The following is a 20,876-nucleotide window of genomic DNA, read 5'->3' as shown; positions in this document are numbered from 1 at the left end:
CAGGAAATAAGCAGTGACCGTGTGATACCACCACGGTAGCAGGGCTGGATTGTCCCGCGGGCGGACACGAAAACCGGAGACGCCCTGAACATTGAAACTGCTTCAAGGAGCAGGAGATGGGGGCCCCATCTTTCATCGACAAGTGCATGCGCGGGCACTAGAGGAGAGACCCCACAATCAAGGCTTCCACCAGCGGGAGCTTAGGTACCTACGCTGGAGGATCTACATGGTAATGTGATGTAATGAGGGTAATCACCCAGGACACAGGAAGCCCCCGGGCTGCCAGGTCAAGCGGGCTGGGCAGGGCGCCCGGGGGATATTGGCTCACTTAATAAGACATAGTCTACTGTAAGTGCGTTTCTGCAATGGGGGCCGCCTGGGCTTGTTGTACTTGGCTCATTATTGTGCCCATGCGGCCCTTCGCTTGATGATTATTCATGTGCTTTGATGTAGAGATGTCGAGTCTCATCCCAAGAAACACGGAGTCACTGATGATGTGTAATAATGTGTGTGGGCACCCAGTCAGTCGGCAGTCCGTGTGCGGACATACACACACAGGTATCACTTGCAGCGTGATTGATGATCGCCGCAAGGAGCAGAGCGTCCGCGTTAGCTGGTGAAGTGGGTCGCCCTCCAAACGAGAGTGCGGTAATGGTGTAAGGCCGGCACGGCATGGCGCGGTACACAGAGCGCAGTTCTATTGGAGTGCAGCGTGCTGTGCGGCACAGCAGAGTACGATGCCATGATTTCAGCCTAATGTGGATCTGAAAATGGGAATTATCTTTTTGTTGTTGTCTTCTGTCGATGTAATCAAGTCCGTGTACAGTATGAATTCATCGTAGGGTGTCAGAGTGACAGGTCAAGTGTGGGCCCACGTGGATTGATCTACTTCCGTGACGACGAGGTGTGCCGTCCTGCAGTACATGCCTGGGTAGCCCATCTGGTAAGCTGCTGAAGAGTCGGTAATGTGGAGTATGTAATCTGTCGAGACAAAGGTAGACATATAGAGTGTATGCAGGGGAGAGCAAGAGAGTGGGAGCAAGAGAGAGAGATAGAGGCGGCAAGCGAACGTTACCCCCCCCCTTCTCCCCCCCCCACCGGGCAACATGGTCAAGCTCCAGGGTCCACAGGTCTAGGAGCTGCATGCCCAGGTGTGTGGCTCCCCGGACTTCAAGCTGAAGCTGAAGCTGCCAGGGGGGGGGGCAGTCGGGTTCAACGGGCTCAACAACTGGTGTGTGTGGCGACTGGAAGGCGGGCGGCGTTGAACCCAGTCTGGCGGGCCGATGGTTGTGCCTCCGATGACAGGGCTTTCACTCCTGCTCTCTTTGTCTCTCGGCACTTCTCCTGGCATCGACCAGGCGGCAAGGGCCTGTAGCTGGCCGACCACAGCTTGCAAGCTGCAAGGGCGAGATGGATTGGAGAGCAGACCTTGACGCTGTCCTGCTGCCCGTCCGCGGTGACGGCGCTATGTATGTACCGTATACATCCTCCACGAGCGTCTCCGTTCTCATTCCACATAGGGAAGCGGCTTGTATGCTGAGTGGGTAGCCGTGCCTTTCCGGTACCTGGGTACTTTGGGACCTGGATCCCCACCCAGCCTGCACAGGATAGCCTGGCACTCCTGGCACGCCTGGGACTCTCGGTACATCGACAGGCCCGGGCTCGACCGTGCCGTGACATGTACCGTCACATCCGCGCCCCGGAAAACCCCTCGATGAGGGGCGGCGGGCAGCGGCAAAGAAAGAGCCTGCTGCGCAATGGGGAAGCAAGGAGATTGATTCTCAAGGCAGGGCAGGCGCAGGGCAGCGCAAGGCAAGGTTGGCGCAGGCAGGTGTAACGACGGCAGCTGCTGCAAAGACACAGCACAATTGCATCCGCGAAGAATCAGCGTCGCACTCGCCAGTTTCCATGTTGGGGTCCAACACCCTGTCGACGGCGCGACTGCTGGTTTGCCTGGTTGCTGGTACTGGCGCTGGTGCTGGTGCTCTTGTTGTTAGGAATCGCAGTTGGAGTTGGAGTTAGAATTGGATCTGGAGGAGCTGGACCATCTGGATAGGTCCTGAGCATCTCGAGTGTCTCATCTGTCCCATCAGTCCTATCTGCTCTCTGATCCTCTCGCCGTCATTCCAACCTGCATCCTGCATTCTGCACTCTGCGACTCGCCTCCCAGTAGCCCTTCTACCCACCCGTCGCCTCGCATCACCTACCTCCTCCATTGCACTTGGTCTCATCCATCCAACCACCCACCCAGCGTGCCACTCATTCTTCCGTACATACATACATCTGCAAACACACACACACACACACACACACACATACACAAGCATACACACACACACACACACACACACACACACACACACACTCTTGCGCATACGCCCGCACTCACACCACGCCCTCGCCCTGCCATATACGGGACTGCTACAACCCCACAACCTGCACCTGCACTCACTCCATCGCCGAGGTTTCGTCCCCACCCCATCCATATGCTCCCCATGCGAGCTCGATAATACGCCGAAGAAGAGGGCATGGCTCTATTGCCATCTTGACACCAAGAAGGCAAGCTGACAATGACGAGAGATGACCTCTCGCGATTTAGCTCAGTGACGAGCGCGAGCACCGATAGCACCGCCTCCGACCTCACCGTCAAGCCACTGCCCGCTATCCCCAGGCCAAAGGACAAGGACAGAGACAAAGGAAATGCACAACCCACCGGTCAAGGCTACTCCTCCGCCTCCGCCTTCCCAAAGGGCCTGCGCAAGGCCACCCCGAGGCTAAAGACGGACGAGAATGGGAACCTAGTCAAGTGAGTAGCTGGCGGTCGCGACTGGGCCCTTCATGTCGCCAATGCATCATTGTGATCCACCACCTCTCTGCGTGTCTGTCAATGCCTCAACCTGCCTGCCCGTCCGAGGCGTTGTTCCAGTGTCGCTTTGCCTCCCAAGCATTCGCACAAAGCGTGAAGGACTAACATGTCACTGCGTCTGCGCTGCGAAACAGGTCCCTCAAAGACTCCAGAGAAGCCGAGTGTCAGCCGCAGATCTCGCCGACGTCCAGGCAGCCCAACGCCGCCCTTGCCCGTGCTTCTTTGTCGTCAGCCCCTTCGTCTTCCAATGCCGTACACAGAATGAGCGACCTTGCCAATTACCGCCGCGACCTTGCCGTTCTCGAGCCCGCCGGGAGTCGCGCCCCACAGATCGTACACAACCCCCCGTCGACGGCTTCTTCTTTCATGCAGCAGGTTGCGCCGTGGATGGTGGGAGGAGGCAGTAGTAATGGCAATAACCCGTCCGTCTCCCCCCCGGCCAACGGCTCCGGCGTCATGGCCACTACCTTCTACAATGACTCCAGCGACAACCTCTCGTCCGCCTCGCAGATGTCTCCTGCCTTTCGATCCGCCTCGGTCAGTGCGGCGCGCCCCACGCAGAATCCCACGGGCAGCGAGTCGCCCCCGGCTGAGTCTGCATCATCTGCATACTACAACGATGAAAGGAGGCCCTCCATCGCCAGCATCACCACAACTGCAAGCAGCCAGGCCTCCAAGAATAGCGGCCAAAGGGGAGGGGGCCTGAGGAAGCTCCAGGGTTTCTTTGGCGAGGAATTCCCCGGTCGAGACTCTTCAGAGACCTCCCTACCGCCTTCCTTTGCAGGAAAGGAGACCCGCTCACACTCGTACAGCCACGCATCTCGCCCCCATCGCGACCGCAACTACTCAAACGCCACAGACCATACCCGAGATGCCTCACCATCCTCATCTAGACCAAGGACACCAGTGCCAGCACCAGAAGTCGTGCCGTTCCTCTACCAGGAGGCCGAGGTGCGTCCGCCCCCCTCCTGTACCTATCTCATATCCCGGAACCCTATCTCCACCCTGTAACTTAATTTCTCCAATCCACTTCATATTACTTGGGGCTTGCCTAATCAATACATTTGCAACTCCATCCTGGCCTGGACGTTCCTTCCTCTCCCACAACGTCATGATTGGCTTCTTTCTGTCTACCACCCGCTCACCTAACAAATGCGGCTGCAGGATATCGCGCGCTACGGCGAAGCACCCGTACGAGGTGTCCTCGCCGGCCCCGACCGTGAACGTTACGCGGCAGAGAACGGCTCCCAGAACCCCCCAAAGACCTCCTCGTCCAACCGCTCTGGTCATTCGGTAGCCCAAGGCCAAGGAACTTCGCATCGACACAACAGAAGCAATGACGACCCGCGAGCCCTGCGGCCATCGATAAGCAGGGAAGAATCGCAGGTCAACGTCGCCAACCCGCCAAAGGGCGGTGCAAACACGATGTATGGCTCCCGATCCCGAGCGCAGAGCCCCACACCCAGTGGCCACAGTAGTCTGGGGATGAAGAACGGAGGCGTCGACGGGCCTGCATCACCGGGACACACTCACCAGAAGAAGGGCCTTTTCAACAGATTAAGGGGCAAGAAAGAAAAGGACGAACTCGGGCCACCGCTCAACAAGAAGCTCTCAACTTCGACACAGTCGCTGGGATCGACGTGGATGCCCAGACCGTCGCAATCGCGCCAGGACGTGACCAGGGACGACGGCCCCTTACCATATGGCGAGAGGTGGTCCGCCATCGGTCAGGAGCTGCCCATCGAGCCTCAGCAGCAGCGCACACGGCCAGACAATGGGCGACAGGCAACATTTAACAACAAGTTCCCTTTCTCCAAGAAAGGCCGGCCCAACAAACAGTTTGACGACGCCGAAGACTATATCGGGCCGACTGACCGCTCAAACGAGAAGGGAACCTACTTCAAGCTCGACACTGACCTAGACGACATGTCAGGCATTGTGACTCGACACGCACCACTCACGCCGATGGCCCCGGGTGTCATGACCAATAACGAAGCCGAAAAAGTCCAAGCACAATCAAGAAACGGCGTCAATGGGGTATGGAATGCGCCGGACAGCTGGGCAGTCAGAAAGACAGAACAAGACGTACCTTCTCATGCAGCGGAACTTGAGGACATTGGCAATCCTCCCAGGCCCGAAGAGAAACTCACGCCGTATTGCATTCGGGTCTTCAGGTCGGATGGCACTTTCGCAACGTTACAGATGGCCATAGACTCGTCTGTCCAAGACCTCATTGGCCAGATTATCAAGAAATCATACGTCACGGAAAGCCTCGACAATTATCACATCGTCCTGAAGAAGCATGACTTGGTCCGTGTCCTCAATCAAGTCGAGCGCCCTCTTCTTATACAGAAGAGGCTTCTTCAGCAAGTCGGGTATGAAGAACGGGACAGGATCGAGGACATTGGCCGAGAAGACAACAGCTACCTATGCCGATTTCTCTTCCTCTCAGCCAAGGAGAGTGACTTCCATGCAAAGACCCACGATCTTGGCTTCGGTCGGATGCAGAAGTTCAACCACATCGATTTGGCAGGTCGAAACCTGATCACCATTCCCATCTCGCTGTACTCGAAAGCTGCAGAGATCATTTCTCTGAACCTGTCACGAAACCTGTCACTCGACCTCCCAAGAGATTTCATCCACTCCTGTGTCAACCTCCGCGACATCAAGTACAACAACAACGAAGCCCGGAAGTTACCGCTTAGCTTTAGCCGTGCCAACAAACTCACATATCTTGACGTATCGAACAACCGACTGGAGCAACTTGAGCACGCAGAACTCAATGGGCTCACGGGACTGCTGAAGCTCAATCTGGCCAACAACAGGCTCAAGCATTTGCCGCCCTACTTTGGAGCTTATCGCCAGCTGCGGACCTTGAACATCTCGTCGAATTTCCTCGAAAAGTTCCCCAGCTTCCTCTGCGATCTGGAGAGCCTGGTGGATCTCGACATGAGTTTCAACCTGATTATGAATTTCCCTGCGAACATCGGCAGCCTCAAGTCTTTGGAGCGCCTCGTTATCACCAACAACAGACTCTCCGGTGCACTTCCGGACTCGTTCAAGAACCTCTTGAGTCTGCGCGAGCTCGACGTCAAGTACAACGCTATCTCGGCCATTGATGTCATATCGGAGCTCCCGAAGCTGGAGATCATGACAGCAGATCACAACGCTATCTCGCAGTTCATCGGGAACTTCGAGAGACTGCGGAGTCTAAAGCTGAACGCAAATCCGATCACGAAATTCGAGATTACCTCTCCTGTACCCACACTGAAGCTTCTGAATCTTTCCAACGCGCAACTTGCCAGCGTTGATGATTCATTCCAGAATATCCTGAACCTCGAGCGGCTTGTTCTCGACCGGAATTACTTTGTGTCACTCCCTCCACAGATCGGTAATCTGCGCCGCCTAGAACATTTCAGCATTGCGAAAAATTCTATCGGGGAGTTGCCGCCGGAAATCGGCTGCCTCCAAGAGCTGAGAGTGCTCGACGTCCGTGGCAACAACATGAGGAAATTGCCCATGGATATTTGGTGGGCAAACAAACTGGAAACACTGAACGCGTCCTCCAACGTGCTGGAATCATTCCCAAAGCCAGCCTCTCGACCACCACAACCTCCTGGCGAAGCGACATCCACTGCTCCTTCAATAACGCTGAAGCCAAGTTCCTCCGGGGGACTGAGCCCTTCTCCTAGTGCGGATGATCTACTGCCTGACGGGACGAGGCGGCCAAGTCAAGCGTCCAGTACGCTCTTGAGTGTTGGCCCGTCCCCGGTGCCTGCAGGGCCGGACCGTAAAAGCTCGGTGGTGTCGGTGTATGGAAAAGGTGGCCGCAAGACGTCTGTGATGTCAAGAACCACGACGAGCCAAAGCAACAACAACAACAACACCCCGCAAACCCCCATGCCGACTTCCCGGAAAGATTCCGGCCTGTCTTCTCGATTGACCAATACCTTCGCAGGATCATTGAGATACCTCTTCCTGGCGGACAACCAGCTTGACGATGATGTTTTCGACCAGATAACGCTGTTGAGCGAGCTGCGACTTCTCAATCTTTCGTATAATGATCTGAGCGACATGCCTCAGAGGTCGATCAAGAGCTGGCCGCAGCTCGTCGAACTGTACCTTTCTGGCAATGAGCTCACAACATTGCCCGCCGACGATCTGGAAGAATTCAACTCACTCCAGGTTTTGCACATCAACAGCAACAAATTCACGAACCTGCCTGCCGATATTTCCAAGGCGAAAAAGCTTGCCGTGTTAGACTGCGGAAGCAATTATTTGAAATACAACATTTCAAATGTGCCGTATGACTGGAACTGGAATCTCAACCCGAACCTTCGATTCCTCAACCTCTCCGGCAACAGGCGCCTAGAGATCAAACAGACTGTGTTCGGTGCTGCGAATGCGAACCGCGAACAGTATACGGACTTCAGCCGACTTCTCAACCTTAGAGTACTTGGTTTGATGGATGTTACTCTGATCCAGCCGAGCATTCCTGACCAGAGCGAGGACCGGAGGGTCCGGACGTCAGGGTCCTTGGCCGGATACCTGCCATATGGCATGGCAGACACTCTCGGCAGGAATGAGCATCTTTCAACCATCGATCTGGTTGTGCCGCGTTTCAACTCGGCAGACACAGAAACCTTGCTTGGTCTTTTCGATGGTCAAGCACTTTCCAGTGGTGGCTCTAAGATCGCCAAGTACCTGCATGAAAACTTTGGACACATATTCTCCATGGAGTTGAAATCATTGAAAACCCGACTGAACGAGACACCTGTCGATGCGATGCGTCGAGCATTTTTGTCACTCAACAAAGACTTGGTGACCATCGCAATCCAACACACGGAGGACCGGCCACTGACGGCCCACCGTGGGTCGGCACAGCCAGTTGTGCTCAGTAAGGAGGACCTCAACTCTGGTGGCGTGGCCACTGTGGCGTACCTTCAGGGCCAGGAACTTTACATTGCCAACGTGGGCGACGTGCAGGCCATGCTGATCCAGTCCGACGGGGCACACAAGTTCTTGACCCGCAAACATGATCCGGCCGAGCCCAGTGAGAGATCTCGTATCCGAGATGCCGGTGGCTGGGTATCTCGAAACGGGAGGCTGAATGACTTGCTCGAAGTATCTCGTGCTTTTGGCTACGTTGATTTGATGCCCGCGGTACAGGCTGCGCCACATGTTTCACATATGACTGTCAAGGAGCAAGACGAAATCATCCTGATAGCCACCAAGGAGATTTGGGAGTACCTGCCGCCGGAGCTCGTTGCTGATATCGCACGAGGCGAGCGTCATGACCTCATGCGAGCGTCGCAAAAGCTCCGAGACCTCGCCATGGCATACGGGGCGACGGGCAAAATCATGGTCATGATGATGAGCATCGCAGATCTCAAGAAGCGAAACGAGAGATCACGCCTGCACCGCGGTCAGAGCATGTCCTTGTACCCCTCCGGCGTCACGGATGACATCCTGCCTCGGGAGCCGAGGAAGCCGAAACGAGCGGCGAAGGGCGCCGATGTCCTGGATTCTGACTTACGACGGCTAGAGCCCGAGGTGCCTGCGCCGACGGGCCTGATTGCGATTGTCTTCACCGATATCAAGAACTCGACGAACCTATGGGAGACGTATCCGGCAGCCATGAGATCTGCTATCAAACTGCACAACGATGTCATGAGGCGGCAGCTGCGCCGAATAGGCGGCTACGAGGTCAAGACTGAAGGTGACGCCTTCATGGTGTCGTTCCCAACAGCAACATCGGCCCTACTCTGGTGCTTCTCCGTACAGATGCAGCTGCTTGACATTAATTGGCCTCAAGAGATGCTCAACTCGGTCTCATGCCAGCCCCTTTACGACAAGGACAACAATCTCATCTTCCGGGGCCTGTCGGTGAGAATGGGCACGCACTGGGGCGAGCCGCTCTGTGAGGTCGACCCTATCACGCGCCGCATGGATTACTACGGGCCTATTGTCAACAAGGCCTCGCGTGTATCGGCCTGCGCAGACGGTGGGCAAATCACGGTTTCGTCCGACTTCATATCGGAGATACAAAGATGTCTGGAGACGTACCAAGAGCCCGTCAACAGTGTTGAAGACACCCTCGAGGACGACAGTTTTGCGCTGGCAGTGCGCAAGGAGCTGCGATCGCTGAGCTCGCAAGGCTTCGAGGTCAAGGAGATGGGCGAAAAGAAGCTCAAGGGCCTCGAGAACCCCGAGGTGGTCTACTCGCTGTACCCGCATGCGCTGGCCGGCCGCATCGACCAACACCTGCTCCACGAAAAGCAGGTGTCTGGAGAGGCGGAGAAGTCGTTACCGGCAACTGTAGCACAGGGCGGCGAGCTCGCCTTCGACCCCGAAGTGATATGGGCACTGTGGCGGGTTAGTCTCCGGCTCGAGATGCTCTGTAGTACTCTTGAGGAGGGCTCGGACCGCGGTCTGCAGCCTCCCGAGACGGAGCTTCTGGACCGCATGAAGCAGAGGGGCGGCGAGGTCACGGAGCGGTTCCTGGTCAACTTCATGGAACACCAAGTAAGCCGCATAGAGGTACGTTGTCCACAAACGATGCGTGACAAGATCGGACCAAGGGAGATGAGGGGCTAACCAAGATTACGTGCAGACATGTATCTCGACGCTGACCATGCGACACCTCGCCGCGGGTGGCGGGCAGATCGCGAAGCTCGATGACCTGCGAGCGCCCATGACCAATGTGCTGGACATCATAGCCGAGTCGATGGCGGAGCTGCAGCGATACAAGGACCAGTTTGGCGAGCTCGACGAGATGGTGTCGGTCCAAGACATCTCGGGCAGTGATACGGAGTAGGAGTGAATTTGGGTGTGCCGCAAGGGGCACAGCGGCCCAGCCCGTGTCTTGCTTCCAACCCTCGTCTTCGGCTTTTTGGCCGGGGATCTACTTATCTTGCATATGCCTCTTATAATACCCCCTCCCTATGTTTGTGCTGAGCCAAAATTGTCGGACGGCGGCGTGGCATTGGTTTGGATATATGCCTCCTCGTTCGGTGCGGTGTGGCGCGCTTCTTTTTGGGAATGTATGGCAAGCGCCTATATACTTTTACTGTTTTATCCTCCCAGCACGCAAACGGGCCTTGTCTTTTATTTTATTTTTTATTCCCCTCTCGTCTATAATGTACGATAGCTCCCACGGAGCCACACAGTCGACACGGGCGGCACTTTCTGCTTTTGAATATCAAGCTGGAATATATCATCAAACCAAGGTGGCACAGAGCCTGGATAGGGGGCGGGGTCTGGGATTTGGTTGCTGGAGCGAAGGAAAGGGCGGCTGGGGTGGGGCTTATTAGACGACGGGCTTGTCAGATGCCCGCTTTTCTGTCAGTGGGCTTATAAGCAACGGTCAGTTGTGCCGAACGGGATTGTTCGAATACCTCGTCACATTTCGGGACCGACGGGCCAGTGCCAAGGGAATACAAGTGGGTGGCAGAGGTGGATTATGTATACGGATGGAGAGCAAGGCTGGGCTCTGTAGGACAGCCGAGAACAAAACCATGATTGAAACTTTGATTGCGATCCCAAGCTGGTGTGCACTGACTGACAGTGTGTAGAGGATGTGAAGCCTTGTCGCAATGACAGCAGAAAAAGGCTGTGGTTGTGATGAGGACACTTCATATAGACCTGCACAGATGGAGTGGCGTTGAATGCATGCATACACGCATGTGCCTACGGTGTGTATGTTTATATGCACGACATTGCAGGTGCTGTGCTGTGTGGTGGTGGTGGTGGTGGTGATGGTGAGAGTGGGTGGGGGCGGCGGTCCAGATCTAAGCTTAAAACGGGATGGACGGGCAGCAGCGGCCTGGACCGCGCCTGGCGGGGCCCCCCCTCGGCCGCAGGTGATCGGTGATCCCAGCAGCAGCTGCAGGCGGGCGGCCAAAGCTCTGGTCTTGGTGTGTTTGTGGGTCCCGAGCAGCCGGTTCAGGGTCTCTGGTCGCTGACGTCAGGCGATCCCATCACTGGACGACTCCGATCAATCTTGATCTTGGCAGCCAGATCTGCAGATGTCAGGCATAAGGTTTTGCTCCGGGCTTCGCGGTTGCTATTACGTGCAGTGTACGACATGTACGACACACACATACACACACACACACACACACGCACGCGTTATTCAAGGCACACGATGCTACTTGCATCAGGGCGGCCCGGTGGTGACTGCTGATAATGCAACGTCCAATATCGGTATCGATGTCGCCATCGCACCACACGCAATCACCCACGCCACGCCACATTTCATTCGCCTCGGCTCGGCTCACGCCCACGTCACTCCACCACAACATCACCACCCCTAGAACACACCACAGCTCATCTCCTTGCATCCCCAGTTCCACCCTGCGTGCCGAGGCTCCTTTTTTTCTCGCCCGGAGCGCTGCCAAGATATCATATAAAAGCACCCGGGCAGAGGACCAAGACCACAACGCAACCATGTGGCCCGCCGTCGACAAGGTGCTGTACTCATCAGGGCGGTCCCTCCGACTCACCATGCCCCTGGACCTGCCCGAACCGCTGCCCGCCAACCTGGGCGACCACGTCCGCGCCATCTACCGCGCCCACTTTGCCCACGAGCTCGCCCTGGGCACCGTCGAGCCCCTGGTCGTCCCCTACGGCGTCCTCGTCACCTTCGGCCTGCCCATCCTCTACTTCTCCATCCCCCACCGGAACCGCCCATGGCTGTTCAAGGCCCGATACCTGCTCATGCTGTACATCATCTTGTACAATGTGCGCGAGACGTTCGTCACCACCAGCCCCAACTTTGCCCTTGGCTATGCCGTCGGCCTCATGCAGGCATGGGGCATCATCTGGAACATGACCTTGCTTGCCTTTATGAGGCCGCAGTTTGACGCCGAGAGGATCGAGAGACGCCCGGCGCGGCCCGAGGTAGACGCTCAGGCAGGAGCGAATGGGTCCACGAACGGCCATGCCCAAAAACCAGACGCCAAGGAGAACGTCCGGCCAGCGCAAAACGGCGATGCGCACACCGTCACGAGGGTGGATGGCAGTTCCAGGGGACTGGCGCAGACTCCCACCCCACGCGAGGCTGAGGGTGGCAAGGTGGCCGATGCACCCGATGAGGATACTGAAAAGAGCCTCGCTCAGGGCTACGAGTACTACTGGCAGTCCTACCCAGAAGATGCCTCCTTCCTGACCCGGCTGGAGTGGTCCTTCGACCTCGTCACCTCCTTCCGCGGAACCGGCTGGAACTGGTGTATTCCCGTGGTGCCACGCTTCTCGAAACCGGACAAGCCATGCTCTGGCGCGCTGGTCGACCTGGCATCCATCCCCGTGTCCACGCCGCAGGGCTACCGCAGGTACGACACCCGCCGGGGCTGGTTCCGCAGCGAGCTTCTCCCCTTCATCGCCGGCTATCTGGCCCTGGACGCCCTCAGCGTCCTGATGATGAAAGACCCGTACTTCATCCTAGGCCCGGAGCACACCGAATCCGCCGTCCCCATCCCGCTCCCTCCCCTCCTCGCCGCCCTGGGCCCCTGGCAGCTCTTCCTCTACCGCTCCACGCTCAGCTCCTCCGCCGTGCTCGCCGCCATCTCCGTGATAATGAAGCTGTGGCAGCTCATCTGCGCCTTCGTCCTCCACCCGCTCCTCGGCAGCCGCGCCGACCTCTGGCACTACCCGACCCTCTTCGGCGGCTTCACCCACAACGTCCTCGACAGGGGGCTCGCCGGCTTCTGGGGCGGCTGGTGGCACCAGACCTTCCGCGTCGCCTTCGGCGCCCCCGCCGCGTGGCTCGCGGGGCCCGGTAACCGCCCCAACAAGACCGCGGCGGGCTTCTTCGCCTTCGCGCAGAGCGGCCTGCTCCACTCCCTCGGCAGCGCGAGCTGCCTCCCGCCGAGCAGGCCGTGGGCGCCCCCGGTCTTCTTCATGCTCTCGTGGGTCGGGATCCTGTGCCAGTCCACGCTCTGCGGGCTGCCGGCGGTGCGCGGCACCATACGAGCGCTGCCGCGCTGGCTCAGGAGGGCGGGCAACCTCGCCTTCGTGTCCGCGTGGCTCGTCGCCACGCAGTACTGGATGCTCGACGACCTCGCGCGCTCGGGGATATGGCTGCTCGAGCCCGTCCCCGTGTCGCTGTTCCGCGCGCTCGGGCTCGGCGCGCCGGGGGACCACTGGTGGCGGTGGACGTGGGACGAGCTGCCTCGCCTGCACTCCGGGGCGCACTGGTGGGACAGTGGGATCGCGCTGTGAGGATGGAGACTCTTTCTTGGGATCTTGTGCTCCGTCTTTTTTCCCCCTTCCTTGTGGGTTTTCAGGCGTTGCTTTGTGGGAGCAGGCGGGCGGTGCATTTACAGGCTTGTTTTATACATATACGCACACATGTGCATTGGAGATGCGTTGACTTTGGGAGACTACATATATACATACACATTGCTCTCACACATAGCGGGATTTTTATTATAGAATCGATCTTTTTGTAAGACTTTCTCACTCTGCGCTATACACAACACTTCTCCCATGTCTGACCGCACGAAATCCTATCGAACTGGATTGTGGCACAATGACTTGACATGTATATAATCGCTCACTCCAGACGCTGTTTGTAGCAAGACCACATACGATGTTGCCATGTGAGCTGAAATGTGGGTGTTTAGCGAGCCCACCATGCCACAGCTCTTTGCAACACAAATGTGACAGTCAAGAAGTATTTATATCTCTTATATTGGATTCTCTCGGCACTTCCAAGCCCCTGAGGCCCCTGCAAAATACTACTCTACATGTGGAGTAACAAACAACCCACTCTGTTCTCTTGATCGCTTAAGCTAGACAGACAGCGGGAGATAATAAGGGGAGAAAAAAAGAATGGGTAGGAGGATGCAAGTACAGGTTAATAGCTGTGTCTGCGTAAGTAGGAAGAAAGGTTTGAAATGCCAGGTAGGTAGCAAAGGTAGGTAGTATTTGTGTTGTTCCCTCTTGGTCTCCACGCCCCCCGTTCTTGCAGTTCCGTCTCTCCTGCCCGTGGTTGTGTCCGACGCCTGCTGGGACACTCAGATGGAGAAACAATTCCGACACAAAAGAGATAGGGACATGAGCGGATGGGGGTCTCTGTTGCCCCCCGACCTAGTTCGCAGCTCCCATCAAGGTCCGCTGCGAAGCCAGCCTCATGCAGCAAAAAGTTAAGAAAGCATGAAAACGCCCGCCTTCCCCTGGACCCCTCCTTTGGTATCTTTTTGCAGGCCGCTTTTTTCGTAACATTAATCCTTTCGAATATCGCATGATGCCCGTCTTCTTTCTTTCCGTCCCTTTTGTATCAGTCGTGATGCATATTACACATGAGAATCCCATAGCAGCCAAAGCGGAGCCTCTTCTGAGGAAGAGGGTGACAAGTCGAAGAAATGAAGATTCCGTCCGTTTAGAACGCCGCGCCGAATGTCGTACCGCCATCACCCCCAAAGCCCTATCTCGCTTTCTACTCGCAAAGTGCGGCCATGGCTCACGGTCGAGTCCTGTTGTTCAGGAGTCTGCCAATTTCGCAAAGTGTTTGGACCAGATCCAGCCCACGAGATCACTGGGATCGTCCTGGTTCTTGGCTAACCACAGCTCGCCCTTCTCAGCAATGACATCGAAAATCTAGGAGCGTTCATAGTTAGTTTTTGGATATGCAGTGCCAACCGGGACCGAGACTTACTTCACCGGCTTGGTATGTCAAGTAAGGATAACCAGCCTCATGCTTCGTTGTCTCGATATTAAATTCGAAGAGCGATGCGGCGAGCCATAGGACATTGTAACCTTTTGAAATATAGCGCTCACGGGAGGATGCTCGTGACGAGCGCTGTAGCTCTTCTGTGCTCTCCGTCAGGGGCATGGCCGAGTGGAACAATCCCGATCCCCGGCGTCCATCAGAGCCAGATGGCGGCGCATTGCTTGTCGAATTCGAGTCGCGCCGCACGTGCACAGGAGCCGCCGAATCGATACTTGGCCTTGGAACTCCGGCAGAGTCAAAGCTTCGTCCTGTGCTCGGACGCGGCGTCATGGCCGGGAAGGAGCGCGGGGGGTTCGAGAAATCAGATGATGTGGGTGATGCTGGACCGCGCGAATTGAGGCCATGGTAGTAGTCGCGGTAGAAGTAACTGGAGGAGCCGGCCGCGGCAGCCGAGGGTGACCTCGCCAGTTGTCCACTGTGTTGCCTGACGAAATCCGGTGTTGGCAGAGTCGGGGCCTGGTCACTTGTGACGGACATGCCACGACCCCGTGTTCCAAGATCAGAAGGCTTTGACTTGATCTTGGAGATCGTGTGGTCATCGTTTGTTGACTGCGACGTCCTGGTTTTCACGGTCGGGTTGAGAATGCCCAAGCCTAGGATCTGCTCCTCCATGTCTCTGAAATCGCGGTTGAAGGTGCTCACTATGTCGTTGACCTCCGGGACGTCAGTCATGGAGGCTACAGCGCGGATCTTCTCCCTCCATATAAACCACCATTTCGCCTGGATGTTGATCATGTTCTCGAGACAGATGTTGCCAACCTTCTCGGTGAGAGCAGACAGTTGCGGGAGTTCTTTCTTCAAGGTGTCGTTCAAAGCCTCGTAGTGCTCCACCAATTCCGCAAGCTGCTTGTCCAGCTTCTTGCCGCTCTTCTTGAGCTGGACAGATTTCTCATAGTCGAGCCGCCTCTTGTTCCGCTTCTTCATCGCCAAGAGAGGATTCTGGTAACTTCTAATGACAAGCTCAAACGGCTCAATGACATGTTTCCGGATTTGTAATAGCTGCCACATTATTAGCAATTAAATGTGTTGATGACAGGACGGAGTTGCATACATGCTGGTCCAAGGCCACCTTTTTAATGTCTCTCATAGACACATTGAATTGGACCCATTTGCTCTCCAGTTCTGGATAAGGACCTGGCTGTAGACGAGTCACGAGCTCTATGCCGGACAGGTAATCCAGAAACGCCTGGACGTAGGTGGAAACCTGCCTCGTGTAGAACTCGACGTCCCGGAGAACGACCTGCAGCCGCAGGTAGTCGTCACTGAACTTCTCGTTGAACTTGAGGTAGTCAGGATCCTCGGGTGGCCTGTTGCTCGAGGTCTGCAGCTTGTCCACTCTCTTTCCAAAAGCTCTGGCGAACCCAGCCTTCACGTCTGACTCTTTGCGCTTCCTGCCCACGATTTGTCCAACAAGCTCAAAGTTCTTTTTTGTCTTGTTGATGTCCAAGATCGCGTTCTCGACTGTCGTCCTCGCGGTCAAGAGCCCCTCTCGGTCGGGGTGATCCTCCGGGGTGTATTGGAGCAGTTGAGAGATCAAGTTTGGATATTTGGTGATCCTCTGCATTGGCTTGATCAGGAGAGAATCCAAGTTCCAAGCTGCTGTCAAATCCTTGGCGACTTCATTGCACTCGTTTAACCAAACCTTGACGGTGGGATCTTGTTGTATGTCGATCAGACGCTTGTTGGCGACGTCGCTGGTGCGCAGAAATCCTTCGTGTGCTGCCTTCATCTGCTCTATGTTTCTGATGAACGCTGGTCCGATTATGGTTTGTCGGTCCTTGGCGTCTTCTGTGTCCCCATTTATCGCGGTGGTGCCAGAGACAGAAACTGCCGTCGTCGAAGAGGCTGCAGTCGAAGGCACAGCAGACGGTGTCGTCGAAGCAACCGATCGGATTGTGGTAGCATCTGACATGGTTGTGTCCTCCTTCATGACAGGAGACCGTCGACCTTTCGGCACGTACACACTCGTGACGCCGTCTTTGAGCTCGCTCAAAAATGTTGTATGGAAATTAATGATCTCGTCCGTGTTACGGAAGATCAATTTGATCGTCTTGTCGTCGAGCTGCGGGCACGCCTCTGCCGTGCCTTTGTAAATCTCCTCGATGACATTCATGTCTCTCACAAACACCGCCTCGGTGTCCACAAGCTCTTTGATTACCATGGATCGTTGATGCAGACGGTTCTTTCCCTTGCCCCCAGACCCATGTTTGTCGTCTGCATTTACAGAAGCTTTACCGTCGCCATCCACAGGAGTTTGGGCGGGAGTGGCGCCATCGGTGGCCAACGAGCGTCCGTCGGGCGACTGTGAAGTCGAGGATTGGTTGTGGTAATCTTCACTGTCCCTTCGAGATAGGGGGAAGCTGATTGATCCATGATCATCCCTTGTCAAAGCACTGTCGGGCCTGTGAGCATCGCTGTGTCCGTCGTAGTATCCACTGGTGGGCCGTGAAGCATCCTCTGGGGGCGGGGGCGGAGAATGATCCGGTAATCTTGGAACGTACGGTGCATGCTCATTCTCAGTGCCATACGCTGCGGATAGTCCTGATCCTGTGTCGAGATGTGGCAGCTGCGGATGGCGATTTTGCTCGGATAATGTGTCGTCGTCTCTATCGTGACCGAAGCTGCCTGCAAAGTATCGATGCTGGTATGTCGGCTCGTCATCCCTCACCGATTGGGGCCGTGATTCATCAGCGCCGCTGTGTCTTAGCTCGTCAAGGTAGTCAAGACGCCGAGTCATGGAGTCTCGACTGCTGTAGGAAATATCGGTCCATATCGACTGTTGACTGGACCTGTTGGCTGGCGTTGTCATGGAAGGAACGTTGAGACTGTTGGAGGTATCAGGAGTATTATGCGCATCAGCGGATCCTGAAGGCCCCTCCGAGGTGCCCGCATCTGAAGCTGTGAAGGTTGAGTCCCTCAGGCTTGCTATGTTGTCGTTCAGTCGTGGTCCAGTGTAGAACTCCTCGAGAGAATCCATCCGCGGCTCCTGTTGTGACAGCATGTTCCGTGCAGCTTGCTCGGCGTAGGTGGGAGGCCCAAAGCCAGCATCGCGACTGATGATAGTGACAGTAGTTGTCTGGTATGGTTGTGCCACGTACGGCTGAGGCTCGTACTCATCGTCCTGTCGACCTCCCGAGCCCCGCTGCTCAATATTTGACTCAATCAGGTGCTCGCCCGCAGCCTCAGGTTCGGTTTCTGCATCTGCTGTGTCATCGAGATAGTGTTGAGAATCATGCTCTGGTTCAGGCTCAAGGTCATCTCCAAATGCGCCAGGTATCGGGGGCGCAGCCTCGAACCCATCACCAGGTAATGGTTCCTGGGTGGAGGTGTGAGGTGACGAGGGATCCAGTGATATTTTGATGGAAACAGTCTCGTGATCCACAATGTCTTCAAAAGGGTCACGGTACGTTGCTCTCTCGTAGGCTGGCGTTAGCTGCGGGGGAGGCTGTTCCCCAACCTCAGCACTGCTGACACATGACCAACCTTGCGGGCCCGGCACATGCACTGACTGCTCAGGTACAGGCGGCTCTGTCTGGGTTTCATTGTCAAACTCAGTGATTGCACTCGTTTCCGATACAGCGGACGGAGGCGCCTCTTCATGGTCCAGAGGCGGTGAGCCAAAGCTCGGAAAAGTGCCTGGGAGCCCAAGGGTCGGCGAATCGAGCACCAGGGCGGGTGGATTCGCACGGGCAGGGCTTGGTGGTGTCTTGACATCGACCATTAAGGACGGCTCGCTCGCTGGTGCGGCTCCGGGTGTGGCCTGTGGATCTTCGCGCTGTATGGGATCAGTGGACTTTACACGCTCTCTGGCTTGGGCAGAGGCGGCTGCAGCCTCGGCCGCGGCAGCTTGCGCCTGAGCCCTGGCTTTCGCGCGCGCTTTGGCCTTCGCAGCAGCCTCTAATTCCTTCCTTCTCCTCTCGGCGGCAGCTTCTCTTGCCTGCTTGGCCTCGGTCTCGCGGATTGACTTGCTGTACTTGAGCTTGATCGTCTCTCGCCGCTCGGCAAAGTCGACGGGACCGCCCAAGGACAGCTTTCTCCTTCGACTCGACGGCGTTTCTTGCCTCGACTCGGGCCTGGCCGTTGGCCGGACTGCATTCTTGTGTGGAGACTTGGACTGGTCGACGGCTTTTAGCCTAGAGGCTGCCGTTGTCGCTTCAGAAACTGGCTGTCGGGGCCTGGAACTTCGAAGTTGGGGAGAGTTTTTCGGCGCGGGTGATAGGGTGGCCGCCAGTCGTGCATTGTTCGAGCCTGGCGTGGGCGTTGCCGTCTTACGGGCAGACGGCGTGCTGGCGGTCGGTGTCTTTGACCGGGTAACTGGGGTCTTGGCACGCGAGGTTGGAGTGCCCTGTTGCCGTGACGTCCTACCACTAGCTGCCACTCGCCTTGACCCGGCCGGCGAGTTGGACCGCGTGGAAGCAGGACTGGCAGAGTCGGAGGTCGAGTTCAGCTTTTTGACTGAGATGGGTAGCCGAGACGAGGATGATGCGTGCGGCGAAGGCGATTGATCTACATGTCTTCGAAATTGTGCATTAGTGTTGATTGGGGGGAGTTTAGCACCGGCGAGGTCACTCTGAGACCTGCCATGAGACTTTCCAGGGCTGTCCAAGTCGGGGAGACCGTTCTTTTGGGGAGAGGCCGCCCCACGGTACCAGTCAGTCGGTGATGCAGGCTCTGCCACGGCATCTGACTGAGTGCGCTGATGTTGTTGCCACATGGGATTATCCGCTGTTGAATCTGAGAGGTTTCCTATACCGTACCCAGGCGTCTCCGCGTCGAGGTCGCCTTGTCGTATTTCGCCAAACAAGAGAGGTCCCTCCAAATCAGAGGGTATAGGGTTGGGTTGTTGAATCGGCGATGCCGTGGGCGACAAGTGAGTCATGGACCTCGACGCATGCGCAGTGGACGCCGCAGCGCCTTTTGGTCTGTTGATCCGGCTCGCAAAGGACTGGGAATTCGTCGAGACTTGGTCCTCGGCGAGAAATTTGGTCCTCTGGGTGCCACGAGACGAGCTGGATCTGGATGGGTTCGCCCCAGTCGTACGTAATGATGAATATGACTGTGCACTTCCAACCGCGGCGCGCCCATTTGCTCCATTTACGGCACCATCCTTGGCATTGGTGTTAGTCCGCGATACGGCTCGCCGTGGGTCGGGCGACGGTTGTGGCCCCTTCTGTTCGAACTTCTTCTTCATGTCTTTTACGCTTGCCCGGACAGTAGAGGCCGGGAGGGTGTTGCCGGTGCCGGTGCCGGTAGCCGACCGCATCCTGGGCCCATCAGTGCCCGCGAATCTGTCGTCAACCGGATTGGAAGCTGAGCGAAACATCGGCCTGGTGCCGACCCGGGTGCCTGATCCAGCCGGGGGCTTGGACGAGGCAGCATTGCTGTTTGACCGTGACGCTGGGGGGTGACGGGTGTTGGGCACGGCCGAGGCCATTGGGTCATGGGACAGGGAGGCCAGCGAGTTGTCGCTGGCGATGTCGACGCCTCGATAGCTGCGATAGAAATCGTCCGGGCTGCCAAACGCTCCTCCCTGGGCGGGGAAAGTAGCGTTTGAAGCTACAGCGTGAAAGTTGCGGGCGGCATAAGTTGTGACGGAGATGGAGGTGGGAGACTCGTACAGGAGGTCGTGACGGGAGTCGGCGCGAGGGCTGTTGGTGTCGTCGAGCGGGTCGTGGTGGCGTGCTGCTGTCGGGAGGGAGGGTGGTGGGCGGAGAGGTCGCCGTTGTCGTGGGAATAGGTCGGGTAGGGCGACTGGGAAGAAGAAGCTACCGCCAGGCCAGGGCCTTGCATATGGCGAAGATCCTCCTCTTCTCGATTGCCTCCGTCCATTTTGGCCTGAACATCCCTTCTGGGGCAAATGAGCTCGGGCTCTTTCTCTCCTCTGGGCGGGTGAAACGGATGGGCGCCGCCTGGCAGTGGCTGTGGGCGGGCGTGTTGACGCAACTTTGGATCGAGTGGAGGCCAGGGAACGTCAGGAAACCATGCAGTGCTCAGCGCAGAAAGAACGGGGAAGATGGGCTGTCAGGGCTCGGGAGCATTGATGGGCTGGCGTGCAACGTGAGTGGGTGATGGTTGTTTGAAGGTTTAGGTTGGCCCAAACGGCGACCAGGCTGCCCCCTGGTGCTTGGTGGTGGTGGAGGGTCGTGGGTGGATGGGATATCGCAAGGGAGCCCGTTCAATGTTGACTGGCTCGCCCGGGCGCCAGGATACTGCAGAGAGCGTGTGCGAAACGGTGCCTCCCGTGAGCTGTCTGGCAGTCGGCTTCAGTCACAACCA

At 56.8% G+C, this 20,876-nt stretch overlaps 3 protein-coding genes across 3 annotated transcripts; 2 read left to right on the top strand and 1 right to left on the bottom strand.

The window, feature by feature from the left end:
• Positions 1–2,570: 2,570 nt before the first annotated feature.
• On the top strand, positions 2,571–9,683 carry INS49_008169 (uncharacterized protein; the record flags this gene model as incomplete). Its single annotated transcript, XM_043168914.1, has 4 exons — positions 2,571–2,806; positions 3,001–3,817; positions 4,031–9,406; positions 9,480–9,683. 4 exons carry the CDS (start codon positions 2,571–2,573, stop codon positions 9,681–9,683), a joined length of 6,633 nt encoding a protein of 2,210 aa, XP_043026594.1.
• Positions 9,684–11,314: 1,631 nt separating this feature from the next.
• INS49_008168 (uncharacterized protein) lies at positions 11,315–13,087 on the top strand (the record flags this gene model as incomplete). Its single annotated transcript, XM_043168913.1, has 1 exon — positions 11,315–13,087. One exon carries the CDS (start codon positions 11,315–11,317, stop codon positions 13,085–13,087), a length of 1,773 nt encoding a protein of 590 aa, XP_043026593.1.
• A 1,263-nt stretch (positions 13,088–14,350) lies between these two features.
• On the bottom strand, positions 14,351–20,429 carry INS49_008167 (uncharacterized protein; the record flags this gene model as incomplete). The annotated part of the gene is made up of 4 exons (XM_043168912.1): positions 14,351–14,467; positions 14,526–15,599; positions 15,652–20,156; positions 20,219–20,429. 4 exons carry the CDS (start codon positions 20,427–20,429, stop codon positions 14,351–14,353), a joined length of 5,907 nt encoding a protein of 1,968 aa, XP_043026592.1.
• Positions 20,430–20,876: the final 447 nt, after the last annotated feature.

Source organism: Diaporthe citri, assembly GCF_014595645.1.
Source record: "Diaporthe citri strain NFHF-8-4 chromosome Unknown scaffold_3, whole genome shotgun sequence".
Taxonomy (NCBI): domain Eukaryota; kingdom Fungi; phylum Ascomycota; class Sordariomycetes; order Diaporthales; family Diaporthaceae; genus Diaporthe; species Diaporthe citri.
This window is presented reverse-complemented; position numbering and strand designations above follow the sequence as displayed.